This window comes from Colletotrichum aenigma (assembly GCF_013390185.1).
Source record: "Colletotrichum aenigma strain Cg56 chromosome Unknown KSG_Cg56_contig07, whole genome shotgun sequence".
Classification (NCBI taxonomy): Eukaryota; Fungi; Ascomycota; class Sordariomycetes; order Glomerellales; family Glomerellaceae; genus Colletotrichum; species Colletotrichum aenigma.
The window spans coordinates 880,907-903,350 of record NW_023500913.1 but is presented as its reverse complement, the minus strand read 5'-3'; the positions used below and the strand labels follow the sequence as shown (position 1 = coordinate 903,350).

The following is a 22,444-nucleotide window of genomic DNA, read 5'->3' as shown; positions in this document are numbered from 1 at the left end:
AGGGTTTGCTCTTGTAGCGATAGTTTGGCCTTTCCTAGATTTTGTCATGTTGCAGTTGAAGTGACTTTGATAAATGGCGGTCAGGTGTTGACTGTCGAGGGCAGCAGTGTATGTTTGTCATGATATTCTGAGCTTTGGTAAGTGTCACGACTCTTATACAGCAGTGTAGGCGCATCGGAGATGGACAATACCATCAAGGTGCTTACGGTCTGATAATTATTAGTGGATTCAAGTTGCTGTATTTTAGGTTTCTGGAAAAGTGTGATCATCCTACACGGCAAACACCTGCATGTACGGAATTCTTGATGTTGTTTCACGAACTTGAGTTAGCTGAGACAGAAGATTTGAATTGCCGATTTGACTGGAACCTTCATGTTGAGTTGAGAACCGCCCACTTGTCTCTTTCGCGGTGCATTGAAAAACGCAGAGTTCATGGTCCATCAATTTCTAGAATCTTACTCATCCAACCAAGAACATTGCATTGAGAGAGGGGGTAGCACACCTATCGTGGGGATCTCATTGTAGGAGCACGAGGTCCCAGCAAATGAACATCGACTAGTGCGAGCTGGACCCATATAGAAGGTGAAAACATTATGCAGACTTCCCGATGTATAGGTCCGGAAGCTACACATGCACGGTAAGTGACTTCGTCATCGCGAAATCCTTGAGGGATAGACGAAGACAATAGTTTTCGTCTTGATGTTCACAGTTTAATTATAATATTAGCGATTGGTTACCCAATTGGGGTGACAAATGTCTCAACATGGTACCGGCCTCAGATAGTGAGGACATGGCGATGTATCTCGTCCAATTTGCGGTCATTTCCTTGGGTCTTCTACTCATCTCCTCCCGCGTAGTATTCAGACCACCGCAATAGATAGCTAGAAGCGTTCATGATACCCATAGATTCATGTACCCTATAGTTCATTAGCATCGAGTTATTCTCATCTTTACGAAGAACCTGGATCGTAACGTGAGTTTCTCACCTAGCATTTGATCTCGAACATGGGTAACGGGAAATCTTTCGTCGTATAGGTCGACAACCAAGTCCAACCCTTACGCGCGCATAAAAGCCTCAGTTGGGTTTGTAGATGTTTATATCTCTCCCACTCCCTCAGCTTCATAATTTCAAGTTCTTCAGCCTCGGACCCAATCTTTTGCAATCGATAGTTGTCGTCCACTATTCCTGGTGTGACGGTGAGATGTGTTGCCTGGGGAAAGCTCCGCATGAACTTTCCCAATAAAGGAGACGTCCTAGCTACTCCTGTGTCTCTGTCCCACCACCATTCCGCGTCGACACGATCGACATGGTCTTTGAGTTGATAGGGCAGTGTAAAATACCAACTCTCTAAGTTTGGGGTCGGTACAAAGGGGCTTTCGTGAAAGCAAAAGCTAGACAGTCCCAAAAGTATACTCGAACCTCTTCTAAGAAAGCTGTGGCTGCTAGAGACCTGGTCTTTTGCTTTCACCATGTCTCTTGACCTGACGGTGATGTGAACGTACTTGAGGATCGAGGGCGAGACTTCCAGTCCGTGGTCAGGGACTACTCGGATCAGGCGATGTAGTCTTCGGAATACGGTGGCACGGGAGCGGCTACAGGTGTATGCTAGCGGACATGAGCTAGCTATCTCCTGGACAACTTGTTTGCTAGGAGGACAAGTTTCTTTTAAACTGTAGTAGCCGTACTGAATACTGCGTGGACTATCCTTTACGAGCATATTAACTACGTAGATGAGCATCGACGTTCCTAACTCGAAGATAATATCCTGAATCTCGAAGGGAAGCCTGGATATCTGTATCATTTTTGTTTTCGACTCGGATTCGTGTCGCATGTCGGTCAAGTTATCGTGAAGGACGGGAAGTAGTGAGCTTGTGAACCCATCCCGGAAGACATCTTGTTTGAAGCAGAAACAATGCTGGAGAAGGGCGCTGTTGCTGTTGTGACATGATTGTAAGCCAGACTGGTTAAAGGCTGTAGCGAAACGTCGCCACTCTCTGCCGATGTGCCTGAAACATTTGGCGACGAGGGGTTTGCAGGAATGCTGGCGAGGAATCTTCTCAGCGCAGCCACCCACTTGGCCGTGTCGTCATTTCTCGCCTGTTCGGATCGGGAGCCGGCGCGCGCAGCTTCGGTACACGACGGAAGCGGTCCTGCTCCTTGAAACTTTCTTGCGACGTTCTCGGAGCGCTCCATGTTGTGTCCGATGACACTTTGGTGGAGGTATTTTAATATCGAAATCGGGGTCCATAGGTTTTAGAATTTCTAGCTCCCTCAACGAAGGTTGTCTACGAATTTAAGGCAGTGATTTAAAGTGGGGTAGGTACTGCCATAAAGGTGTTCACGGAAGAAAATGGGATTAAGTGACAGGTTCTCAGGGCCGCGAGACATTTTTACCCGGATGGTTTCTGTGCTCGTGACGAAGTTGCTATCGACTGGGAACTCGCCAATTACGATTGTCCTCATTCTATGCCGAATGGTGATCAACAAAGATGGAGTGTAAATGCAAATCTACCATTCTACTGCATGCTATCGAGGGACGGATAGACTGAACCAGGCAACAAGTTTACCAATGGATCCGCAATATGTATTTATACAATTTCACTGTCGTAAGACCATAACCACAGCTCACATCGCCTGGACATTGGCTTTTCATAGGAAGATTGACTGTAGCCATGAATACTACGCCAAGTCCCAAAAGCCTAAGATCACAAACTTCGCTGTCTACCTGTTTCTGAGCGGTAGTTACGGCATGAGTAGATATATACTGGCCGAGAGTAGTCATTTATAAATGCTCCTGCCTAGAGTAGGTGGTCATTTCGCCACCGTCCTCTTTATTTCGCTAGCTTCACTCGACGGCGACAAGAGAATACTCATCAAGGAATCATGCATAAAGAGAGTGTTTTGTATCAAAATTGCGCGATCATCAGCTATGGAGGGCGCCTCCCAGGAGTCTTCAAATGAACGCCTTGAGACAATACCCCAACAGGTTGTTTCTAGCCACACGCCCGTGAACAACCACTTCTAATCGTAACCAGAGTTCACGACAAGCTCTAGTCGAGTTTGAATGGCCTTGTCATACCAAGGTAGGCCACTCGTTTCCATGACCACGGAAGTAAATGCGAACTGGATCACACGCCGGGTTTACCTCATTACGGCATTACGATAACTGTCGCAAAAACTGCTCACACTAACTACGATGTATGCGGCTGGTCGAATCCTTCACGATGCATCGCAGGTATTGTGACTGGTTGCTCTCAACACGATGGGTTTCGCAGGTCCGGTCCGTTTGCATTGTCAGACCTCAGTCAGAAGGATGAATTGAGCCGGGAGGTTGGAAGTAAAAATGCATATTGAGCCTGTGCATCCTTCGCTTCGATGCCTGTCGTAGGCGTGCCACGTATAAGATTTCGGGGTAATGTCTCGGCAAGTCTAATTACACCTGCATGAAAGACTGTGTCCAGTTGATTAAAGAGACTCTGCCGTAAAGTTCAACGACTTGAGCCAGCGACCAGCGAACCAGGCAACAGTGAACCACACAGAGTTCAAGCCGGTGCTTACAGCCCATACTCTAGCCCAAAAGACCGGACGGTCGAAAGGAACGTGCAAATTTCACCCGTCTAGAACGGACCTCGAGCTCGCCAGCACGCGCAGCCACGCTATCTCCGCAGCCCCAACCATTCCCAATCCTCGCAACACCCTAACCGCATCAGTCTAGAAAGCCTCGCCGAAAATGACCTAGACCGCAAAGCCAGCTCACATCAGCCGCAATAATCCCAATCAGCTGGCACGCTGTGCAGTAGCGCCGCTCGCTTCTGCAGTTCTGGGCCCTTGACAGCCTGATAGGCACTGCCGTCTCGCCGCCTAAACCCGCCTCCTTTCTCTCCATGTCCCGCATCGGCAAATTCGCGTAACATGGTAATTTGCGACAACGCGTTTTCTGTTAAGCTAGCGCAGAAGCCAAGAATCCTTCGTGGCGTCTCCCTGAAAGGCGAAGGGGGCGAGGTGATTGGATACCGCGTGGCTGGACCTTTGACGTTCCGTCAGCTTAGGTGTGCTTCCATGCCGTATTCGATGCTGGTTTCAGCTCCTGACACGGTAGTCACCTCAGCTCGGCACAATGCTGCCAGTTGCAATGTCTCCGAGCCTTCACATAGTTCTCGGATAGCCTGTGTGCGTAACGCTGTGCGACTTGTAGATAACCAAAATTGGCGGGGTGGCCAGCCACTATCCGTGGACGCCAATTCGGCAGAGTTCATGGTGCCCAAACTCTCCTCGCCGCGCGGGGAGGCTTCCCGTAGTGCCGTATTCTTGGGCTTCTGTGTAACATCCCGCCGTTGCCGAGTACGATTTAAATCAGGCTGGGTTCCCTTCATACGATCGACCATGGAGCTGTTCTGACACCCGCGGGCTGTTTTTCTTCAACGATCTTTTGAAGGCTGCTCGTCGAGAACGCAAGATGGCGCCTACGGTCGATACTCTCATCATCGGCGCCGGGCCGAGCGGTCTCTGCGCTGCAAAGACGCTTCTTCAGCGCGACTCATCATCCGACATTTTGCTCGTCGATGGCCGTGCCTCCGTTGGCGGGGTCTGGTCGCAGGAGCAGATCTATCCGAACTTGAAGACGAACAACTTCACGACGTCGATCGACTTCTCCGACTTCCCCATGGATCTCGAGAAATATGGCCTCAAAGAGAAGCAGCATGTTCCTGGGGAGGTGATGCACAAGTACTTGGTGTCGTACGCCAAGCACTTTGGTGTCTACGACAAGATCCAGCTGAATACCATGGTGACCCGTATCACCCGCCCAGACAGCGCCGAATGGTACATCGACGTCGAGGAGAGCGGCGAAGCAAAGACTATCTCGTGTAACCGTCTCATCGTCGCGACCGGCGTGCTTACCGTCCCGCACATGCCCGAAATCGAAGGGTCCGATGAATTCAACGCACCGATGATCCACTCCTCGAACCTCGGACCGCGCAAAGAACTGTTCGAGGACCCCGATATCCAGACGGTCGCGGTGATCGGTGGAAGCAAGTCCGCATACGACTCCGTGCACCTGGCGGCATCGACAGGACACAAGGTCCGCTGGGTGATCCGCCGCTCGGGGCGGGGCCCGGCGTGGGTCTTTACCGCGTTTACACAGCTCGGCCCGTTCAAGGTCTGGAGAGAGAGGCTGGTGACGAGACGCATTGTCGCATTCATGTCGCCGAATATGTTTCCCGATATGTCGGGCTTGTCCTGGATCCGGCGCTTTCTCCACGAGAACGCGATCGGGAGAGTTATTTCGAGAAATTTCTGGAAGTTGATTCGGTACGATACGATCAAGGATTGTGGTTACCAGACGCATGAGAAGACGAAGGTGCTCCAACCAGAGCAGAATCAATTCTGGTATGCCCCTACATCCAATATTCGCGAGCATTGGCTAACTGAAACCTTTAGGTACGGTACCGCATCGGGTATTCTGAGTTTTGACGATGACTTCTTCGAATATGTCCGCAACGGCACCGTAGAGATCTACCGTGAAGACATCGACCATCTCTCAGACCACAGGGTCCACCTCGCCGATGGCACGTCTTTCTCAGTTGACCTTCTTGTTGCTTCTACCGGATTCTCTGCCAAGCCTACCATGAACTTCGAACCTGCATCGCTGCACGCTGAGCTTGGTGTTCCAACTACTGAAATGAGCCCCGAACAAGTCGCCTTCTGGAATGAGCAAAGCGCCAAGGCTGATAAGGCTATTGGTGCGCGCTACCCTCGTCTGCTCGATGGTCCCTTCTTGAGTCCTACTTCATCCAAGCCCAAACCTTTCAACCCCGGTGCCTCAGTCGAGGTATCCTACAGCCCGTGGCGCCTTTACCGCGGCATGGCGCCTCCCGGCCTCGCCGCCAACGATGATCGCTCGCTCATCTTCCTCGGCGTGTTCAGCAACTTGGCAAACATCATGCGTTTGGAAGTCCAATGTTTATGGGCTCTGGCCTACTTTGAGGGAAAGATTCCGACTCTCCACAGGGACATTCGTGTTGGCAAGGTCTACGAGGAAACTGCGCTCATGCAAAGATGGGCACAGCACAGGGCCCCTTATGGACATGGGAGACAGTACACGGATATTGTATTTGACCAACTACCGTACTGGGATATGCTACTGGGAGAGGTTGGCGTGCAGACCCAGAGGAAGCCGAGTAAATGGGCAGAATTCTGGGAGTCCTACACGCCCGCGGACTATCGTGGCATGGTCAAGGAGTGGATGGCTCAAAACCCTAGGCTACAAAATGGCAAGGTATAGTTACATAGTCATCCAGCTAACCTTTGACATATGAATTGCATTGAAAAGCCTCCAAAGTGGTAGTGGACAAGATTTATTCTGGATCGATGACACCGCAAATGATGAGGTGTAGCGTTTATCGGCTTCATTCGCCACCTACATCATTCTTCAAAGGCGAATTACGTGCATCAATTGAGGGGAGAATGAAGGGTATATTCCGGCCGGTAAAAAGGCTGACACCTCGCAAGCCCAAATCGTAGCAGAACATCGTGTGTGACTAGGTACTTTTTAGTCGCCGTTGTAGGATTTTATCTTTCAGCATGTGCAACTCTCCCCGCCGCATTCCCCACGCTCATTCGAATGCGTATCCAAATGAGGGCGTTCGGACAGCAAACGTATCCTTCAATGTTCTTGTAGACCTCCGCAAATGCCATTCCCGTCCACGCGAAAGAGATCTTGTTGATATCAGCGTTTTGCTCGAGTAGATCGGCGACAATCTTCCCGACTGCGTCATGCAGGTCCCTGGACGCTAGCATCAAGGGAGTCCATAATGTGGACTAGAGGTCAGGATCCGCGCCAAGCTCGAGAAGCTTTCCCGTGAGCCAAGGATCACCTCTCTCCATGGCAAATCTTAGCAATGTCTCGCCATCCTTGCTCTTCCAAGCAAGGTCAAACGGCCTCAACGCACGACGGCTGCGAATCAACCGCGATACTAGAGCAGCCAGACAGCTTGGATGCACCGCCTCTGGTCCGGGATGAAGCTCGCCTTCGCTCGCTGCAACTTTTGTATCGCCCCAAAGGAGTTTCAAAACACCAGTACCACATTTCCCAGCGTATCTGCGCCCGCTACGACGCTTCCAGAACTCATCAATGACCTCTGGGCCTATGTCTGCATTTTGCAGCGCAGCATAGAGTATTTCCTCGCCAGTTATCGGACTGTCAGAACTAAACTCTATGCACTCGGGAACCAACACATTCCACGTGCGGTAGGCCTCCAGAACTGCCTCCCGCGAGACTTTGATGCGGTCTCTGGTCATGGGTGAAAAAAGTATATCGCTCATCGTCTTCAAAAATCCCGTGTCGCGGAGTATTTGAAGGGAATCAGAACGAAGTTCCACGCGTCCTTGGTTTGGCAAATGCGACAGGTCGATTTTGTCTTTGGATTTCAGATGAATTGCGATTGATACTGCCAGGAGCCAGTCCAGTTGGTTGACCAAGTCTGAATATCGAATTCAGGCGGGCAAAACGGCCAGGTTTACAGCGGAACATGAAACGTGCCATATCGTTGGCCAGGAGGCTTTCGGAGGTCTCGTAGTCCACGCCCGGAAATTCACGGTCATCGCTATCCGTCGATATTCCTCGGAGGGCATAGATAATATCCCGTCGATCCGTGGCTTCGTTCTTGCCGAAATGCTTGAGAAGTGAGAACATGGTCCGTCCGTCGTCACTTTTCCACCAGGATCCCCGTGCCCAACGACGAGTTGGCAAAATTTCCAGCACTGCTTGTGGGTGACCTTTGAGTCTTACCTCAATATCGCGTTGTGAAAACATGGAGCCAATGATTTCGAGGCCCGCGGCAAAATACAATGCCGGAATCGATACTATTCCGCAATGAACAACGATGGTTGAGGCGAGTGCAACCTCCTGCAAGATCCAGACTCTTCTGAACCAAGCGCGATTGAGAATGTTGATGAGACCGTCTCTTGCTGATTCCATCTCCCTTTCAGTAAAGGGTACTTCCAACTCTTCGCTATCCGAACTGTCTGGTGAGCTTCCGACATTCCGTAACTCGCCTATCATATCAGAAACCCATCGCTCGTACCAACGTCGTTGCCAGGCGTGGTCAAACTTTGGCACCCAATTTCTGTACGGACAACCAACTCTCTCCATCATGGCCTGGAGTTTCTGCATCATGTTCATAAACATCTCGGTGTCTTCTGTCCCGTATCCTAACCAGACGACAACCTGTGTGGCCTGGCGGTAGACATTGCCCATGCGCTGCACCTGATGGCTCCTCTCCTTGTGGTTCGTTTGGTCGATGCACACAGCATCGACCCATAAGACGCGGTCGTTCTCAAGATGTCGGAGGTGAGTCAGGGCAATGTGTAGGTTGTGAGTGACACTCAGTTTCTCGCCATTGATGCTGATCTGATGCGTCAGCTCTGAAGACCCCCAAACGTACGACATTTCTTCGTATGGTGTTCCGCAACCATGCTCCCCCATCTCAGCTTCAAATTGCTCGCATTCTATTGGCCCATCGTATCCTTTCAGGAGACGAAGTAATCGTATGCTGGATTTCCGAAGGTCGAGTGGATCGTGACTGAAAGACCCCATGGTGAGTTATGGGTGCGCACGTGGACGTCAAAATGCGAAAGTACCTTACATGGAAGCGAGAACGGACATTAAATGACTGAATTTACATGTATAAATCGGTGGACTTGCGTGATATATTTGGAGGCTTCTAGAAATCACGCGGCGACTTCTTTGTGTTGTTTATGGCTGTTGAAAGATTATTTCGACTTCATTTCTAAACACAAGGATATTTGCTCTTTGTCTCTACAGTAGTTACCGTTGCGTCAAAGATTGATTGTCTGTCTTATCAATGTTCACTTCGTTCTGATTGTACTCTTTGTTTTCTATGATTCCAACATCAAATGCCTACCTTATCACCTTGATACTTTGCTGTGTGGCGTTTCAAATTTGAAGAAGCCTACTGTGTGACCTACTGTGGGGCTTCCGACTGGTTGACCTAGCATCAGTCTCCCTTGCCTACCCAGCTTGGCCATGGTTCAGGAAGACATGACTTCACGACACATTCGGCAACCTAGGCTTTAACAATACACAGTACCTACGGATTAAATTGTTGCTTTAGCATTGACATTGATGTAGCTTGTAGCAAACCCACATACCTTAACGGGATAAGTCTATCCATACCTACAGGCGTTTAACGAACATTGTGTGATCAGGAGGATGCAGATAAATATGACCGAAGCTGCACACGATTCTGTCCAAGTGCATCTGATTGAGCACAAGCAGTCAAAATTCCCACCGCCACGTCATTCCCATGGCGTCGGGCCAAATCTATTGCTGTTAGTCCTTCTCCCGCTGTTTTCAAGCCTATATCTGCATCAGCTTAGAGAAGCTTCACCATAAGTCGCGCAGTATACTCATTCCTATTCATGGCAACGAGCATAAGGGGTGTGTGCCCTTCTGACCATCTGTCAACACTGGCACCGCGGTTGAGAAGCGCATCCAAGAGCGCGGCGTCACCTGTCTTTGAGGCATATCCAAGCAATGTTTGCGTGTTCTTATCACACCAGTCTGGTTGTATGTCAAACACACGCCGACCTCGTAACAATTCTTTCAACACGGCCGCAAGACAGTCAGCATAGACGGCACTTTTCCCAGGCTTGAGCCAAGACGAATTTTGACAAAATAGGCGGTAAATAAGGTCGCAAGCGTAGTTGCTGACACGCCTTCACCCCTCTTTACCCCTTCCCCTATCAAAAAGCTCACTGACAAGCTCTGGTCCGAACGTCTGGTTTTGCAACGCAGCGTAAAGTAAGTCTGTCAACGATGCTCGGTAAACCTTCATCAAGCATCGGGATACAGTCAAATCTCACTTCCGAAAGGCTGCGATAACAGCGTCGGATCGAAACCGGACAATCCTACCCCTACCATTGGATAGACGGATGATTTCTGGGATCCGTCTCCAATGCCCAGTCTCAAGCGGAATTCGCAAGGATTCATCAGTAAGTCGGACTATCCCGTCTGGGACGAGTTGAGAAAGATTTTGACAGAATGCGCTGTCCGAATTAATCACAATAGCGACTGACAAAAGCCACTCGAGCTGATTGATCAGATCAGACATTCTACTCAAACGAGCCCAATGAGTAAGATCATGGTGAAACATGAATTGCGAAATTCTTATCGCCAACTGAGCTTCTGTGATTTCATAGTCTGTTGGCGGGAAGTCAGGACGTTCGCTGTCCCTGGAAAGTCCACGCATACCGTACACAATATCTCGTGGGTCTGTTGCCTGACTGTCGCCAAAACGCTGCAGCAGGTGATAGAACCCCACTGAATTCCGGATTGTCTTGAAAGGACTGGGCATCATGTCAATAATGCCTCGAATGTGCGTGCCAATGGAAGTTGTGGGCTTTCCGAACACGAGCGGAAGCATCAGACAAAATGCGTCGGCAGGGATAGAAACACTTCCGCAGCAGACCAAGGCGGCAGATGCATTAGCTACCTCTTGCAAGATCCACACTCTTTTGAACCAAGGAACGAGGAGTAACTCTTTGAATCCTTTCCAATGATCGGAATGCCATACCCATGTAATTTCATACCACAATTGATAGCAAGCGCTGGTTTTGGGGTCACTGTCGTCTGGTTCGAAGTCGTAGCTCGTGGAGTTCCGAGGCAATACGACGCCGAAATTCGAGTTGGTCTCGGTCTCCCATCTCGAGGATATCCCTGGATTGGTCACGAGCCTCGACTTGGTCCACCTTTAACCGCAGCCATTGCAAATACAGCAGAGTATTCTTCGTGTCCTCCGTTCTCGGGCCCAGCCAAAATAGTACTCTTTCAGCTTCACGGTAGATCTTGCTCATCTGCTGTACTTGGTGGCCTCTCTCTTTCAGATTGTTTTGATTAATGCACACAGCATCAATCCAGATGATTCGGTCAGAGACTTGGGAGCGGAGTTAGACCAGTGCGACATGGAGATTTGTTGTAACCCGCAGCCTTCGACCAACAACGAAAACTTCATGATTTAGTTCTGCACTTCCCCAGACGTAGGACAGGGCCTCATAAGCCACCCTTGTGCTTTTTTTTTTTTACTAGTGTGTGAAAGCATTGAATTGGGCCGTGTTGGCCTCTCAGGAGACGCAAGAGGCGAATGGTTGGCTTGCTGAGATCAAGAGGTTCGTGTACGAAGTCATCCATGGTGGAAACAGATCTTGGATTGCTTTTCTCTTCTCTTTCGGCAAAAATACTGACTTGCTTGAGCAGAGTGTTTAAATAACCACTCAGTTGGCAAGATGGGAATCCATGTTGTCAGCCTGGGACATGTTAGAATGTTTTGGGCCATTCATTGTTCTGTTCTGATGCCTCGCTGAACAAAGGGTGTTGCGTCAGAAAGGATGTGAAAAAAGCTTCAACAAAATGACATCGACATATTCGAGCCTCTTCCAGTCGCGAAAGCGATCATCTGTCGCTTGTCATCTTGTCATGGCTGCTGGCATTTGAGGCCTGAGTACTGAAACAAAACGGCTAGTGGAGGTAAGAACAGAGACGGTCAAAGTTCCCGTCATGATGGAATGGAGGCCTTCTAGTTCAATCTGATCGTCAAAGCCACTTTATTGTTCGTCAGTATATCATCCCAAAGAGTTTTCAGAGCTTGACGAGAATTCCAGCCCTGTCTGGGGTTTTGAGGCGTGAAGAAAGAGCCGGCATCAATCTCCCTTGACCCGCTCGCCGGCCCGTGCTCTCGGAGGCCACGTTTGAGGGTTCTCGGCCGGCGCCGATCCCAAAAACGGGGTCTCAGATGTGTCGGCTTTGTGTCTCCAGCCGGGTCATGTTTATGGTTGCCCTCTTCGAATGACAGTCAGAACTCGGTGTGCATCGCCCGGTGCAATCAACCAATCTGACGACAAGCACGAGCCGTTGGCTTGAGCAGCCCGAGGTTGGATCCGTAATTGCGGAGCTCTCGCATCGGTCGGCACGGAAGGCAACATCGCGAACATGGCAATGTTCCAGATCCGCATCACCATTAAGCTCCTGTCAGCGCCTAGGAGCCCGCTAAACTCCCTTAAAAACGCCCGGAAATGGTTCGGACCGGGCTGACACGCCCCTAGACCACACCGTAAATCAACAAAACACGGGGTCGCTGGCGGCCTTCAAACGCGCCAAACGAAGATGAGCATGAAACGGGTCTGAAACCCGCCCCGGTCGCCAAAACTCGCCAAAGGCGTCCATCCCAAGGCGCTGGGACCTACCCGTCTTGGCTATAAGCAACCATGTGTCCTTGGCGCATCCCCAATCCGCGATGGTCGTTGAAGAAAAAAAGGAACCCGTCTCATGGTTTTTTTGTTTTTGTGGTGTTCTGATTGATCGAAGGCCATGCTCTGCCAAGGCCAACCCCAGGTGGTGATCTCCTTGGCTGCCGCCCTCATCATCGTCTGGAGTATCCGCCTCTTGTTTGTCCACGATGGCATCTCCACGCTTCTGTACCACTTCGAGGAGCCCACTCAGCAGCAAGCCGCGGAGACGTTCGTCCGACAGGCTATGAATGTTGAATTCCCCGAACCAATCGACTACCGACCGATACAGTCGACATGCGCCGCTACACAGTTTCGACCGGGCCTGGTGTTTACCTGCGAGGGACAACATGGAGGCATTGGCATGGTGCGCGACCAGATTCTGAAGTGCGTGCGGTATGCGATACATGGCGGCGGTGCACTCGTTGTTCCTTCAATGCAGCTGCGCAACGCGAAAGACATCTCCGACATCGAGACTGAGAAGGAGGTCCCGCTCGACTACCTCCTCGACCGCCAGACCTTCATCAACCATCTGACGGAAGGGTGTCCAGGGATGCGCATCTACGAGCGGATCGAGGACTTTCCCCACTATCAATCCAGGGCAGGGGAGCCACTCGACCTTGTGGGCGACCAGTTCGAGCCGAACCACCCCCGCGAGGGCCTGGAACACCCGCGCGAATGGCGGCGCTTCTTCGACGAATGGCTGGACAAGAAGAACGTCACCATCCGGACGGAGGAGCCAACGCACGTCCGGATCGGCCAGGCGTTCCTCGAGTACCCCGTCCGCGACGACGGCCCGGCCTTCGTGCACGAGTACGGCAAGATCCTCTCCTTCCGCAACGACACGCGCGAGCTCGCGGCGAAGATACTCTACGAGCTGAAGCGGCGCTTCGCGCTGCCGATCGACCCGGCCAGGGCGATCAACCCGAACGCATACTTTGGCGCGCACCTGCGGCTGGAGAAGGACGCGATCGACGCGTGGCAGCCGGACGAGTGGCGCTTCTCGCGGCAGAAGGACCAGTTCGAGGAGCACTTCCAGTACATTGAGCGCATGGGTCTGAGTGTGGTGTACGTGGCGTCGGGGAACCAGACGGTGGTGGAGCTGTTTGAGGAGGAGCTGAAGAAGCGCATGGCGGCGAGCCCTGGTGGGGAGACGAAGAGCGTTGCGGTGGTGACGAAACGCGACTTGCTTCAGGGGCCCGATCGGAAGCTGCTGGACGAGTTGACGTTTGACCAGCATGCCCTGGTGGACTTTTTGATGCTCTTCAAGGCGAGCGCGTTTATGGGTGTTGCGCATTCGAGTTTTCCGTGGACGGTGGCGTTGCGGAGGCATGAGATGAGCAAGTACACCGCGTACGGGAACGAGGGGTCGGATATTTTGAGGGATGAGTATAGCATCATCATGGGCATGCAGAAGGATTACCCGGAAGTTGAGCCCTTTGTCTATGGGTTGTGGCCATGACGTGCATTGCATCAAGAGGAGAGCGCAAGGTAACAAGATGCACATAAAATGAAGAAGAGGAATGGACACCATGGGAGCGGCAAGGAGAGAGGAATTATTACCCTGGGAGGTACAGGTCAGGCGTCACGGATATTGTTTCACGAAACTATACACTGCTAAGAAGTGCATCATAACATGCGCAACAACTAAAATCCATACATAATAGAGAATATTTCAACAAAAATACGCAGTGGGTCTTGTGTGGTTATTGCACATCTAGTAGACTGAAATCAGGACATACTTCCGACTACGACTCGAGAGCTCAAGTTTCAGATTCACTGTTGACGCAACAAATCTAGGCTATACCATCTGCGTTGGATTTTGTTTTCGTCGATAACGTCCGACAGATGCGTGTGTTTCTTCTGTGCTGTTCGTTTCACATAACTTGGTATCGAAGAAAGGGAGGGACATAAACAAAGTCTCAAGATGCCTAGTCGCCCAGGTGTTTGGCATCCCACCAAGCCTCCTCTCTTCAAGTGCAATGGGGCTTTCAAGATCAGGCTTTTTGTTTTTCATACTCGCGGATGCTTTCCAATCGTAGTCACTGACATGCAGAGGCGAATTTGATCGGAGCGGTCAACCAGAAAAGTCCATGCCCGGGCCGCTCCGAGTAGCTCACCGGGGCACTCCGGCGTATCCACACTTGAGATGGCCCTATCCATCTCCTATTCGCGAAAGCGAGATCAACATCGACAGCTACGCCTTATGAGACGACAAATCATACAGATGTGAATACCGATTACTCTGCCAAGATATGTTGGTCCACATCATAACGTGATGATTTTGGAGCCTCTCCATCCGTCCGAAAGCAAAATACTGAGCTGAGCGAGGCTTGACTCAACGCCGGCCGACTATTTCAACTGCCGAGCGGGGACCAGGCCCCGGCCGGCGAGCGGCAAAGTCCGTGACCCCGAAAACCTCCGCGCGGAGAAAACCCACCTTCCGCGATATATCTAAATACCATCGACAACAACGTCTCCGGCGAACATTTCCATAAGCACGCCAATTCAGCAATATCCAATCCCATTACCTCTCAACCAACAACATTGACCGGAGCTCATCATACAACACCCTTCGACCAGCAAAGATGTTGAACGCTTCCATCTCCCACCGAAAGACACCGGGGAAAGAAACAGCCCCTACCCAAACCGACACCCCCTTCTCCAACGACATCACAAAAACCACCATCCGCCAAGCCAACGCCACCGCCAAAAACCCGCGCCTCCAGCTCCCGAGCCTGCAGTGGTGGCTCCTCGCCATCCCCTCCTTCCTCATCTCCCTCCACGGCGCCCTCTTCTTCACGGGCCTCACTCCAGGCGACCCGCAAATCAAAGCCCGCATCCTCGCCTCCACGGGCGGCTGCGTCCACATCTTCGGCTCCTTCATCGCCATGGGCCTTGGGCCGTTCCAGTTCCTCCCCTCGCTGCGCCACGCGTACCCGGCCTTCCACAAGTGGCTCGGCTGGGTGTACGCCGCGGCCGTGGCGGCTGGCGGGGTGGCGGCGTTCTATGTCACCTTTCATAGTCTCGCGCTGCCGTTGGGGCGGGTGGGTTTCGCGGCGCTCGCGTGCGCGTGGCTGGAGACGCTGCGGAGGAGTATCGTGGCGGTGAAGAGGGGCGATGTGAAGGGGCATATGGGCTGGATGACGAGGAACTTTGCGTGCACGTATGCGGCGGTTATGTTGAGGTGGCAGCTTCCGTTAATGATCGTGGCCGGGATGGAGGTGAAGTTTGCGCTGTCGATTACGGGGTTCATCTCTTGGATTCCGAATTTGATTTTTGTTGAGTACTTCGTGTTGAGCTGAGGTAGAGGTGGAAGGGTTGTGTTGCCGAGAATTGAGAGTTGTGGGATCGCATCTTTTTCTGCATCCCGATGCTGAGTTTAGCCCGCCTCAGTTATGTTGGTGGCTTTGCGGGAGTCCTGAGACTAGATATGGTTGAAAATAAACATAACGCCGTAAGATTATAGTTTGAATTCGGATTGAAGATACCTGTTTGCGTTTCCGGTGGCTTGCGTCCCACTCAATGATTGTCCAGGTAGAGGCTAGTGAAGAACAGGAACGCATCTAATATAGTCGCGGAAGCTGAGCGCACAGATTCGAAACTGTAGTTTCCAGGTTGTTTAACAGTGGCCGGTAACACTTGTTACGGTACAAGTCTCAAGATCCTTTGTTGCATGGTTAACTCAACTCGTTTTGTCAGATTAGTTGGCTAATTGACCAAGTGAACGCGACTGTCATCGGCATAGCTGTAGACAAGTCTACCTACCCAATGATGTGAATGATGACTGCCTGCCCAATGGGCCGATCAGACCACATCAAAGTCATCAAAGTCTAATGTTCCGATCTGCTCTAGGCCAAAGTTACACGTCACTGTTCCATATGCTCATTTGGATTTGAGTGGCAAGAGCGTACCTAGACAAGAACATACCTACCTAGACAACCGCAAAATGATACATGATCAGTCAGCTTCTGTCTTCATATTCGACAGCTCGAGCTTTATCACATACCACTATGCACTTTCGATATCAACTTTAGCATCAAACCTAAAGATACATGATATCTTGACGACAGATCTATCCCAATTTCTGCCGAAATCAGCCACGGTCGTTTGATGAAGTCTAAGTGCGCTCTTTGGTATCTTCCTGTGTGCTTGCTACGCCAGACTCCCGTTCTTCATCTACCAGATCATTCAACTCGCGGTCTACGGCATCATACTTCTGAAACTTCCACCAGAACAGCACGGAACAGGCTCCCATGACTCCCGCAATGACAGCGTAAACTACGACAAGATGAGGATCCCGCGATACTGGGCTTAGCGCCATGGCCATAAGCGAGCCAAGGCAAGCGCTGAGCTGGACCATGGCCTGCACGATGCTCTTCATATTCTTCGGAGCTTTGGAGTACGCATACTCGCTCGCTGTAACCAACCCAAAGATCTCGGCAATAGCCAGGGCCACGTAGACCGGTAGTTGTAACCAGACATTGACATCGTTAGGAAGACGTCCACCGTCTGAAGCAGCGCATGCGCGAGGGGCGTCGAAGCAGGGTCCCGCGTTATAGATCATCTTCTGCAGCCCTGCGGCATAGCCCATCCCGCCGCCGCATATGAGAAAGGCGACTGCTATGCGAGCCATGGGGCCGAACGAGATACGTCGTTTCGCGAGGAAGTTGTACAGTGCCTGGATGATGGGCCCAAAAGTTACGCAGGCGACCCCGGCCATGGCTTGGAGCATGTCGTTCGGCACGCCGTGCAGCTGCATCTGCCCTGCTTGTGAAATGAGGTTGTTGAACATTTGGGTGATGGCCAGATAGAAGAAGGCAAAACAGAAGCTGGGGGCTGGTTAGTATGTCAACAGAGGGATGACGTCTTTGGGAACGAACATGACGCGGCATGCGAGAAGACCACGCCTCAACTCATCCACGAATTTGTCCCCCCCCCACGAGACCGAGGGGCCGTGAGCTTCCATCTGGTAGGACTGCTTTGCGTGGTCGAGATTGAAACCGTTCCGTGCTGCGATTGACATGACTTTGATGGCTTTGGGGAGATGGTTTTCCCCTGGCCGGATCTTGACTTTGCATCTTGCTGTCAACAGACGTCTTGGCTATCTTCAAGATGACCTACTCACCCAGCCGGGATTTAAAGATGAGCAAAAGACTGACCGCAGCCATCACAGATATAGCGGCCATGAGATATGCCGTCCAAAAGCCAAACTCCCTCTCCAGGAACGTGGCGGGGATGGACGAGAGGGAAGCGATGTTTGTGAACCTGAGGAAGAGAAGTTATTCAGCAAATTCAGAGTGCTACTCATCATCGGTGTCTTACCAATAAAAGGCATTGTAGAGGAATTGAAGCGTTCTGGTACCGTCAACCACTGCAGGTAATCCATCTTTCCGCCGGACAAGTTGGGGAGTCTTCTGCTTGTATTGATCGCCTGAGGCAATCGTCAGTTGACTTCTCTCGCGTTCTTTCTCGAATACAAATTTATGAGATCATCTCACCAATGAAAGGGGAGATGGTTGCTTTAGTAGCACCAACACCCAGTCCTATGAGGACCATGGCGATGATCAGGCCAGGCAGACCTGCTCCATTGTCAAGGGAAGACGGTAAAGCTGCCGCGAACATGACGAGCGAGCCGCAAAGAGACAAACTGAACTCCCGTCAGCTTCCTTGTAACTACGAATTGGACTATAAACACAAGGCGCGACTCACACAAGCCCAAGTAAGAGTGTTTTGTAGCGTCCAAGCCAAATGTCAGAGATGATTGCAAAGCAACTCGGCATTAGAAAGAGGAAAATGAAGAAGCCGTTGGATATCGCCGTAGCGGTTGACTGGCCGAGCCCGAGAGCTCCTGGCACTTGCTTAGAGTTTCTATCATTTTGCATGTAGTTTTCTAGACAGTCAGTGTCGGTCATTTTACAGTCATGTTGAAAAGTCAAGCACAGTTCTTGAAAGGATGTGACTTACGCCATATGGAGACAAAGCAGTAATAGCTAAACCTCTCCGACGCACCAATCAGAGCGGCCACCCATGCTTCTGGTGGGAGTCTGTCGACAACGTGAGGGAGGTTCTCTATCTCGTCGTTCGTTGCATCACGCGGGACAAGGTCGGCGACTTGCGCTTCAGCTGACGGACTCGGCTGCGTCACGATCCCCATGTTGGCAGTCTTGGTCCGCAACTGGCCATCGGATCATGAGCGAGCGATTTTTCGCTTGTCCTATGAAGCTTTTTCCAGCTGATGAATCAATTTGCTACCAAGCCCGGCGTTTCTGAACTCGGCTTCAGATTGGTTCATGTTGCATCAGGGGCGGTCTGTCTCCGTGTTAATCGTACTGTGCATAGGCTGATGCCAAGGAAATGCCAACACTTGCCAAGGAGACGCCAAGCGACCAAAAGGAATAAACAACCTCAAACATGCTCACGGAAGGCCGAATGTAGAAGGAGGCGCCAACGGGCGACGAGACTCCGGAAAATACCACGTCCAACTCCAAAGACAAATTGCTCACCAGCCATCTAGGCCGACGAGAGAAGGCTCAGTGATGTACTTATTAAGATGGAACCAAAATGAATGACAACGAACGCCGGGACAGACAAGACAAGCAGCCATGGCGTCGAGTGACCAATCATCTACGTACCACATTGGGTTCAAGCAGGGTACCATCAAGCTGTTCGAGCTACGGAACGTCTCGACATGTCTGCAGTACCTCCTCCCGACGCTGAAGTCGCTGCCGCCCACCTTCTCCCTCCTGGACGTCGGCTGCGGCCCAGGTAGCATCACCCTCGACCTGGCGCGGCACTTCCCCCAGGCCATAATCATTGGCGTCGACCAGAGCGCCGAGGTGACGGAGCGCAACCAGGCCAGCGTCGAGGCCCTCGCCCCAGGCACACGCGTGGAGTTCCGCCAGGGCGACATACTCCGCCCCGAGACGTTTCTCACGCCCGCGGAGATGGAGGCCAAGTTCGACGTCGTCCATGAACACACCACGCTCATCTGCATCCCCGAGAACGCCCCCGTCCTGAGGCAGATGCGGCTACTCGCGAAGCCCAAGGGCGGCATCGTGGCGTGTCGCGACGGGGATACGCAGTCGCAGGTGCTGTGGCCGCCGTGTCCCGAGAACGCGGAGCTGCAGGAGCGCATTTACAGGATGAACGGGCTGGAGACGCAGACGGGGCGCCGGCTGATCCACAAGGCGCTGGAAGCCGGGTTCCGAAGGGATCAGATCACGGCGTCGGCGAGCGTGCTGTCGAATATCACGCCCGAAGAGAGGTGTGCATACGCAGGGTCCATGCTGGATATTCTTGCTGACGAGAACTCTGAGTATCGTCGGGCGGCGACCAAGTTTGGGTACACAGCGGAGCAGATTGATGTGCTCCGTGCGAATATGCAGCGGTTTATTGACGCCGAGGATGCTTGGAGACTGTTGATATGCACCGAAATCATCTGTCGGCTGGATGGGGATGATGAGACCGGTCCAACAAACACTTTCGCCTAGAGATTAAATGTCAATACATGCGCAAGAATTGTAATAAGCGATAGAGCCAACACAAATATCAAATCAAAACCCCGTGTTTGGCTGCATAGTACCAGGGCCAACATGTGATGCCCGGGAAAACTTGCTCTTGTGGCGTTGGCCAAGCCATTCCAGGCCTGCAGACCCCCATGTCGGTATCATTCGATGGCAAGCTCCACGCTGGTATATAACACTTCTCGCATCTGCCTTGTTCGCATTCCACATTCCGCCTTGCAGCACCCTCCTCTTCAACACCAACAAACTTGCGTGCAACGAGATGGCGCCCGTATCACGTCTGTTTGCATCAGGTCTTGCAGTAGCCCTGTATGCCATCGGCGTCCATGCCGACGGCACCGGCCTCATCGGCTGGGGCAAAACACTCTACGACCCGACCTGTTCCTTCGCTTGCCGCAATGTCATCAGAAAGCAAACTCTCGCCTGCACGCCCGTCGACTCAAGCGCGAACCACGGTACAGCCCACAATCCAGTCTCGACGCCGCCGAAATGCTTCGTCTCGGATCACGTCTTTCTGCTCACTATGGCTCTCTGCATCGACACCTACTGCCCACTGAGCGAGAACCCACCGATGGCCAAGCTGGAAGACTATTGGGCATCCCATCTCGGGACCGGTACAATAGGCAACTACAAATACACTCCTACCATGTCATACCAGGAGGCTCTGGCTGCTGCGCGCGAGGAAGAATCAAAGGCTGCTCAAAACACCAACTCTTCGTCTTCAGGCTCCGACAGTGGAGGACACACCAACCACCGCAGAGCTCCTCCAGTACGACTTGCGGTCCGCCATGGAGACATGGCAATGGACTCAGCCGACGCCCTGACAGTTTTCAATGTCTCCAGCCCCCTCCCCAAGGCAGCAGGCGGTTCCAAGCCTCTCAATACCACCAGCTTTGTCGGTCCCACTGAGTGGCAGCTTCAGTGGAACTACATGCACGACTTTGAGACAAACGAGGCAGGCCACTCGACTGTCACTATCGTCATCACTCTGGTCGCCGTCCTCCTCCCAGTCGCCCTCTCGGCGCTCCGCTTCATTCCAGGTTTCACAAAGAACTTTGCATGGACGTACTGGCAGACTTTGCTGATTCATCCCGCCGCCTTCGGTCGCCGTCATCGCGAGCCTGTCGCCGGGATCGGCAACATCCCAACCCGTGGCCAGGCATTGTACATCTTCGTACTGAGCTTCCTCAACATCATCCTCTGGCTCGGCCCATACACCATTCACCAGCCACAGGCCAGCTTCACATCTCTGAAGATGCAGAGCATCAGCATCATCGGCAATCGTGCCGGTGTAATGGCCATGGGCAACTTTGTAGCGCTGTTTCTATTCGCCGCCCGCAACAATGTCCTGCTTTATCTGACAGACTGGAGCTACAGTACTTACTTACTGCTCCACCGCTGGCTAGCCTACTGGGCCATCTTCCACACCATCGTCCACTCCTTCATGCTCCTCGCCAACTACATCCTTCAAGGCACCTACGAGGCCGAGCTTGCCCGTCAGTACTGGATCTGGGGCATCGTCGGTACCGTCGCCGTCAGCGCCATCCTGCCCTTCTCGCTGTTGTGGGTGCGCCAGCGCTTCTACGAGCTCTTCCTCGCTTCTCACGTCGTTTTGTCGATCCTCTTCATCGTCGGGTATTACTACCATATCTGGTACGTCTACGAGTACAACTGGGGCTACGAGATCTGGATCTTCGTCGCCGGCGGGATCTGGGGCGCCGACCGGCTCTTCCGTCTTGTCCGCACTTTTTGGCAGGGTTTGAGATGGGCCACCATCACCACGGTTGATGATGTCGATGGTGAATACATCCGCATCGAGGTGGAGGGGAAACGCCTCGATGGCGGGGTAGTCTACCTCGGCTTTCCTACCCTCAGCTGGCGTTTCTGGGAGACACATCCATTTTCTGTGGCATATTCCGGTCTGAACGAGGCCATTACTGAGTCGAGGACTCCGGAATCTCCAGTCTCGACTCCGATCAGGGATGACAAGACCGAGGCCGAATCCCCGACGGTCGAAGCTGACCCCGAAAAGGGCATCAACGCCCAACCAAACACAGTCACAACACCCGCACGAGGGCGCGCAGACACTACAGTCTTTTACTCTCGCACCCGCAGTGGCATGACGCGTGCGCTAGCTGCCAAGGCATCCGCTTCTACCCGCATTCGTGTCCTTCTCGAGGGCCCCTACGAACATTCAGGCCACGTCTCGGCACAAATCGCCCACTGCACCGATATGATCTGCATCGCCGGCGGCGTCGGAATTACTGCGTGCCTTCCCTTTGTCCGCAACCGCCCTGCTGCGGGTAGCACGTCGCTCTTCTGGTCCAGTCGCCACCAAGGCCTTATCACGGCTCTAGCACCAGCCCTTCACAGCCTCCCAAGCAGTGTCAAGGTTGAAGCGAGCGTCGGGGAGAGACTGAAGTTAGATGCCACCCTCACTAGGGAGATGACTGCTGTCTCTGGTGGTGCGCTGGCTGTTGTTGTCTGTGGCCCGCCCAGCATGGCGGATGATGTCCGCAGTAAGATTGTTGAAATCACGAGGAACGACTCAAGGAGCAGGCCTTATGTTTTGGTGGACGAAGCGTTTGCTTGGTAGACACAGTTTATATTTACA

The 22,444-nt window shown here is 52.3% G+C and overlaps 6 protein-coding genes across 6 annotated transcripts; 5 read left to right on the top strand and 1 right to left on the bottom strand.

The window, feature by feature from the left end:
- Nucleotides 1–4,457: 4,457 nt before the first annotated feature.
- Nucleotides 4,458–6,347, top strand: DEP4-0 (FAD-dependent monooxygenase DEP4; the record flags this gene model as incomplete). The annotated part of the gene is made up of 3 exons (XM_037325753.1): nt 4,458–5,389; nt 5,441–6,278; nt 6,342–6,347. The coding sequence occupies 3 exons, from the start codon at nt 4,458–4,460 to the stop codon at nt 6,345–6,347; spliced, it is 1,776 nt and encodes a 591-aa protein (XP_037175359.1).
- A 6,039-nt stretch (nt 6,348–12,386) lies between these two features.
- CGCA056_v010505 (uncharacterized protein) lies at nt 12,387–13,766 on the top strand (the record flags this gene model as incomplete). Its single annotated transcript, XM_037325752.1, has 1 exon — nt 12,387–13,766. One exon carries the CDS (start codon nt 12,387–12,389, stop codon nt 13,764–13,766), a length of 1,380 nt encoding a protein of 459 aa, XP_037175360.1.
- A 1,126-nt stretch (nt 13,767–14,892) lies between these two features.
- On the top strand, nt 14,893–15,609 carry CGCA056_v010504 (uncharacterized protein; the record flags this gene model as incomplete). The annotated part of the gene is made up of 1 exon (XM_037325751.1): nt 14,893–15,609. The coding sequence occupies one exon, from the start codon at nt 14,893–14,895 to the stop codon at nt 15,607–15,609; it is 717 nt and encodes a 238-aa protein (XP_037175361.1).
- An 815-nt stretch (nt 15,610–16,424) lies between these two features.
- Nucleotides 16,425–18,461, bottom strand: ptr2-1 (putative peptide transporter ptr2; the record flags this gene model as incomplete). The annotated part of the gene is made up of 7 exons (XM_037325750.1): nt 16,425–17,136; nt 17,188–17,377; nt 17,433–17,572; nt 17,630–17,738; nt 17,806–17,954; nt 18,017–18,197; nt 18,272–18,461. The coding sequence occupies 7 exons, from the start codon at nt 18,459–18,461 to the stop codon at nt 16,425–16,427; spliced, it is 1,671 nt and encodes a 556-aa protein (XP_037175362.1).
- A 448-nt stretch (nt 18,462–18,909) lies between these two features.
- CGCA056_v010502 (putative methyltransferase) lies at nt 18,910–19,797 on the top strand (the record flags this gene model as incomplete). The annotated part of the gene is made up of 1 exon (XM_037325749.1): nt 18,910–19,797. One exon carries the CDS (start codon nt 18,910–18,912, stop codon nt 19,795–19,797), a length of 888 nt encoding a protein of 295 aa, XP_037175363.1.
- Nucleotides 19,798–20,092: 295 nt separating this feature from the next.
- freB-0 (Ferric/cupric reductase transmembrane component B) lies at nt 20,093–22,426 on the top strand (the record flags this gene model as incomplete). The annotated part of the gene is made up of 1 exon (XM_037325748.1): nt 20,093–22,426. The coding sequence occupies one exon, from the start codon at nt 20,093–20,095 to the stop codon at nt 22,424–22,426; it is 2,334 nt and encodes a 777-aa protein (XP_037175364.1).
- Nucleotides 22,427–22,444: the final 18 nt, after the last annotated feature.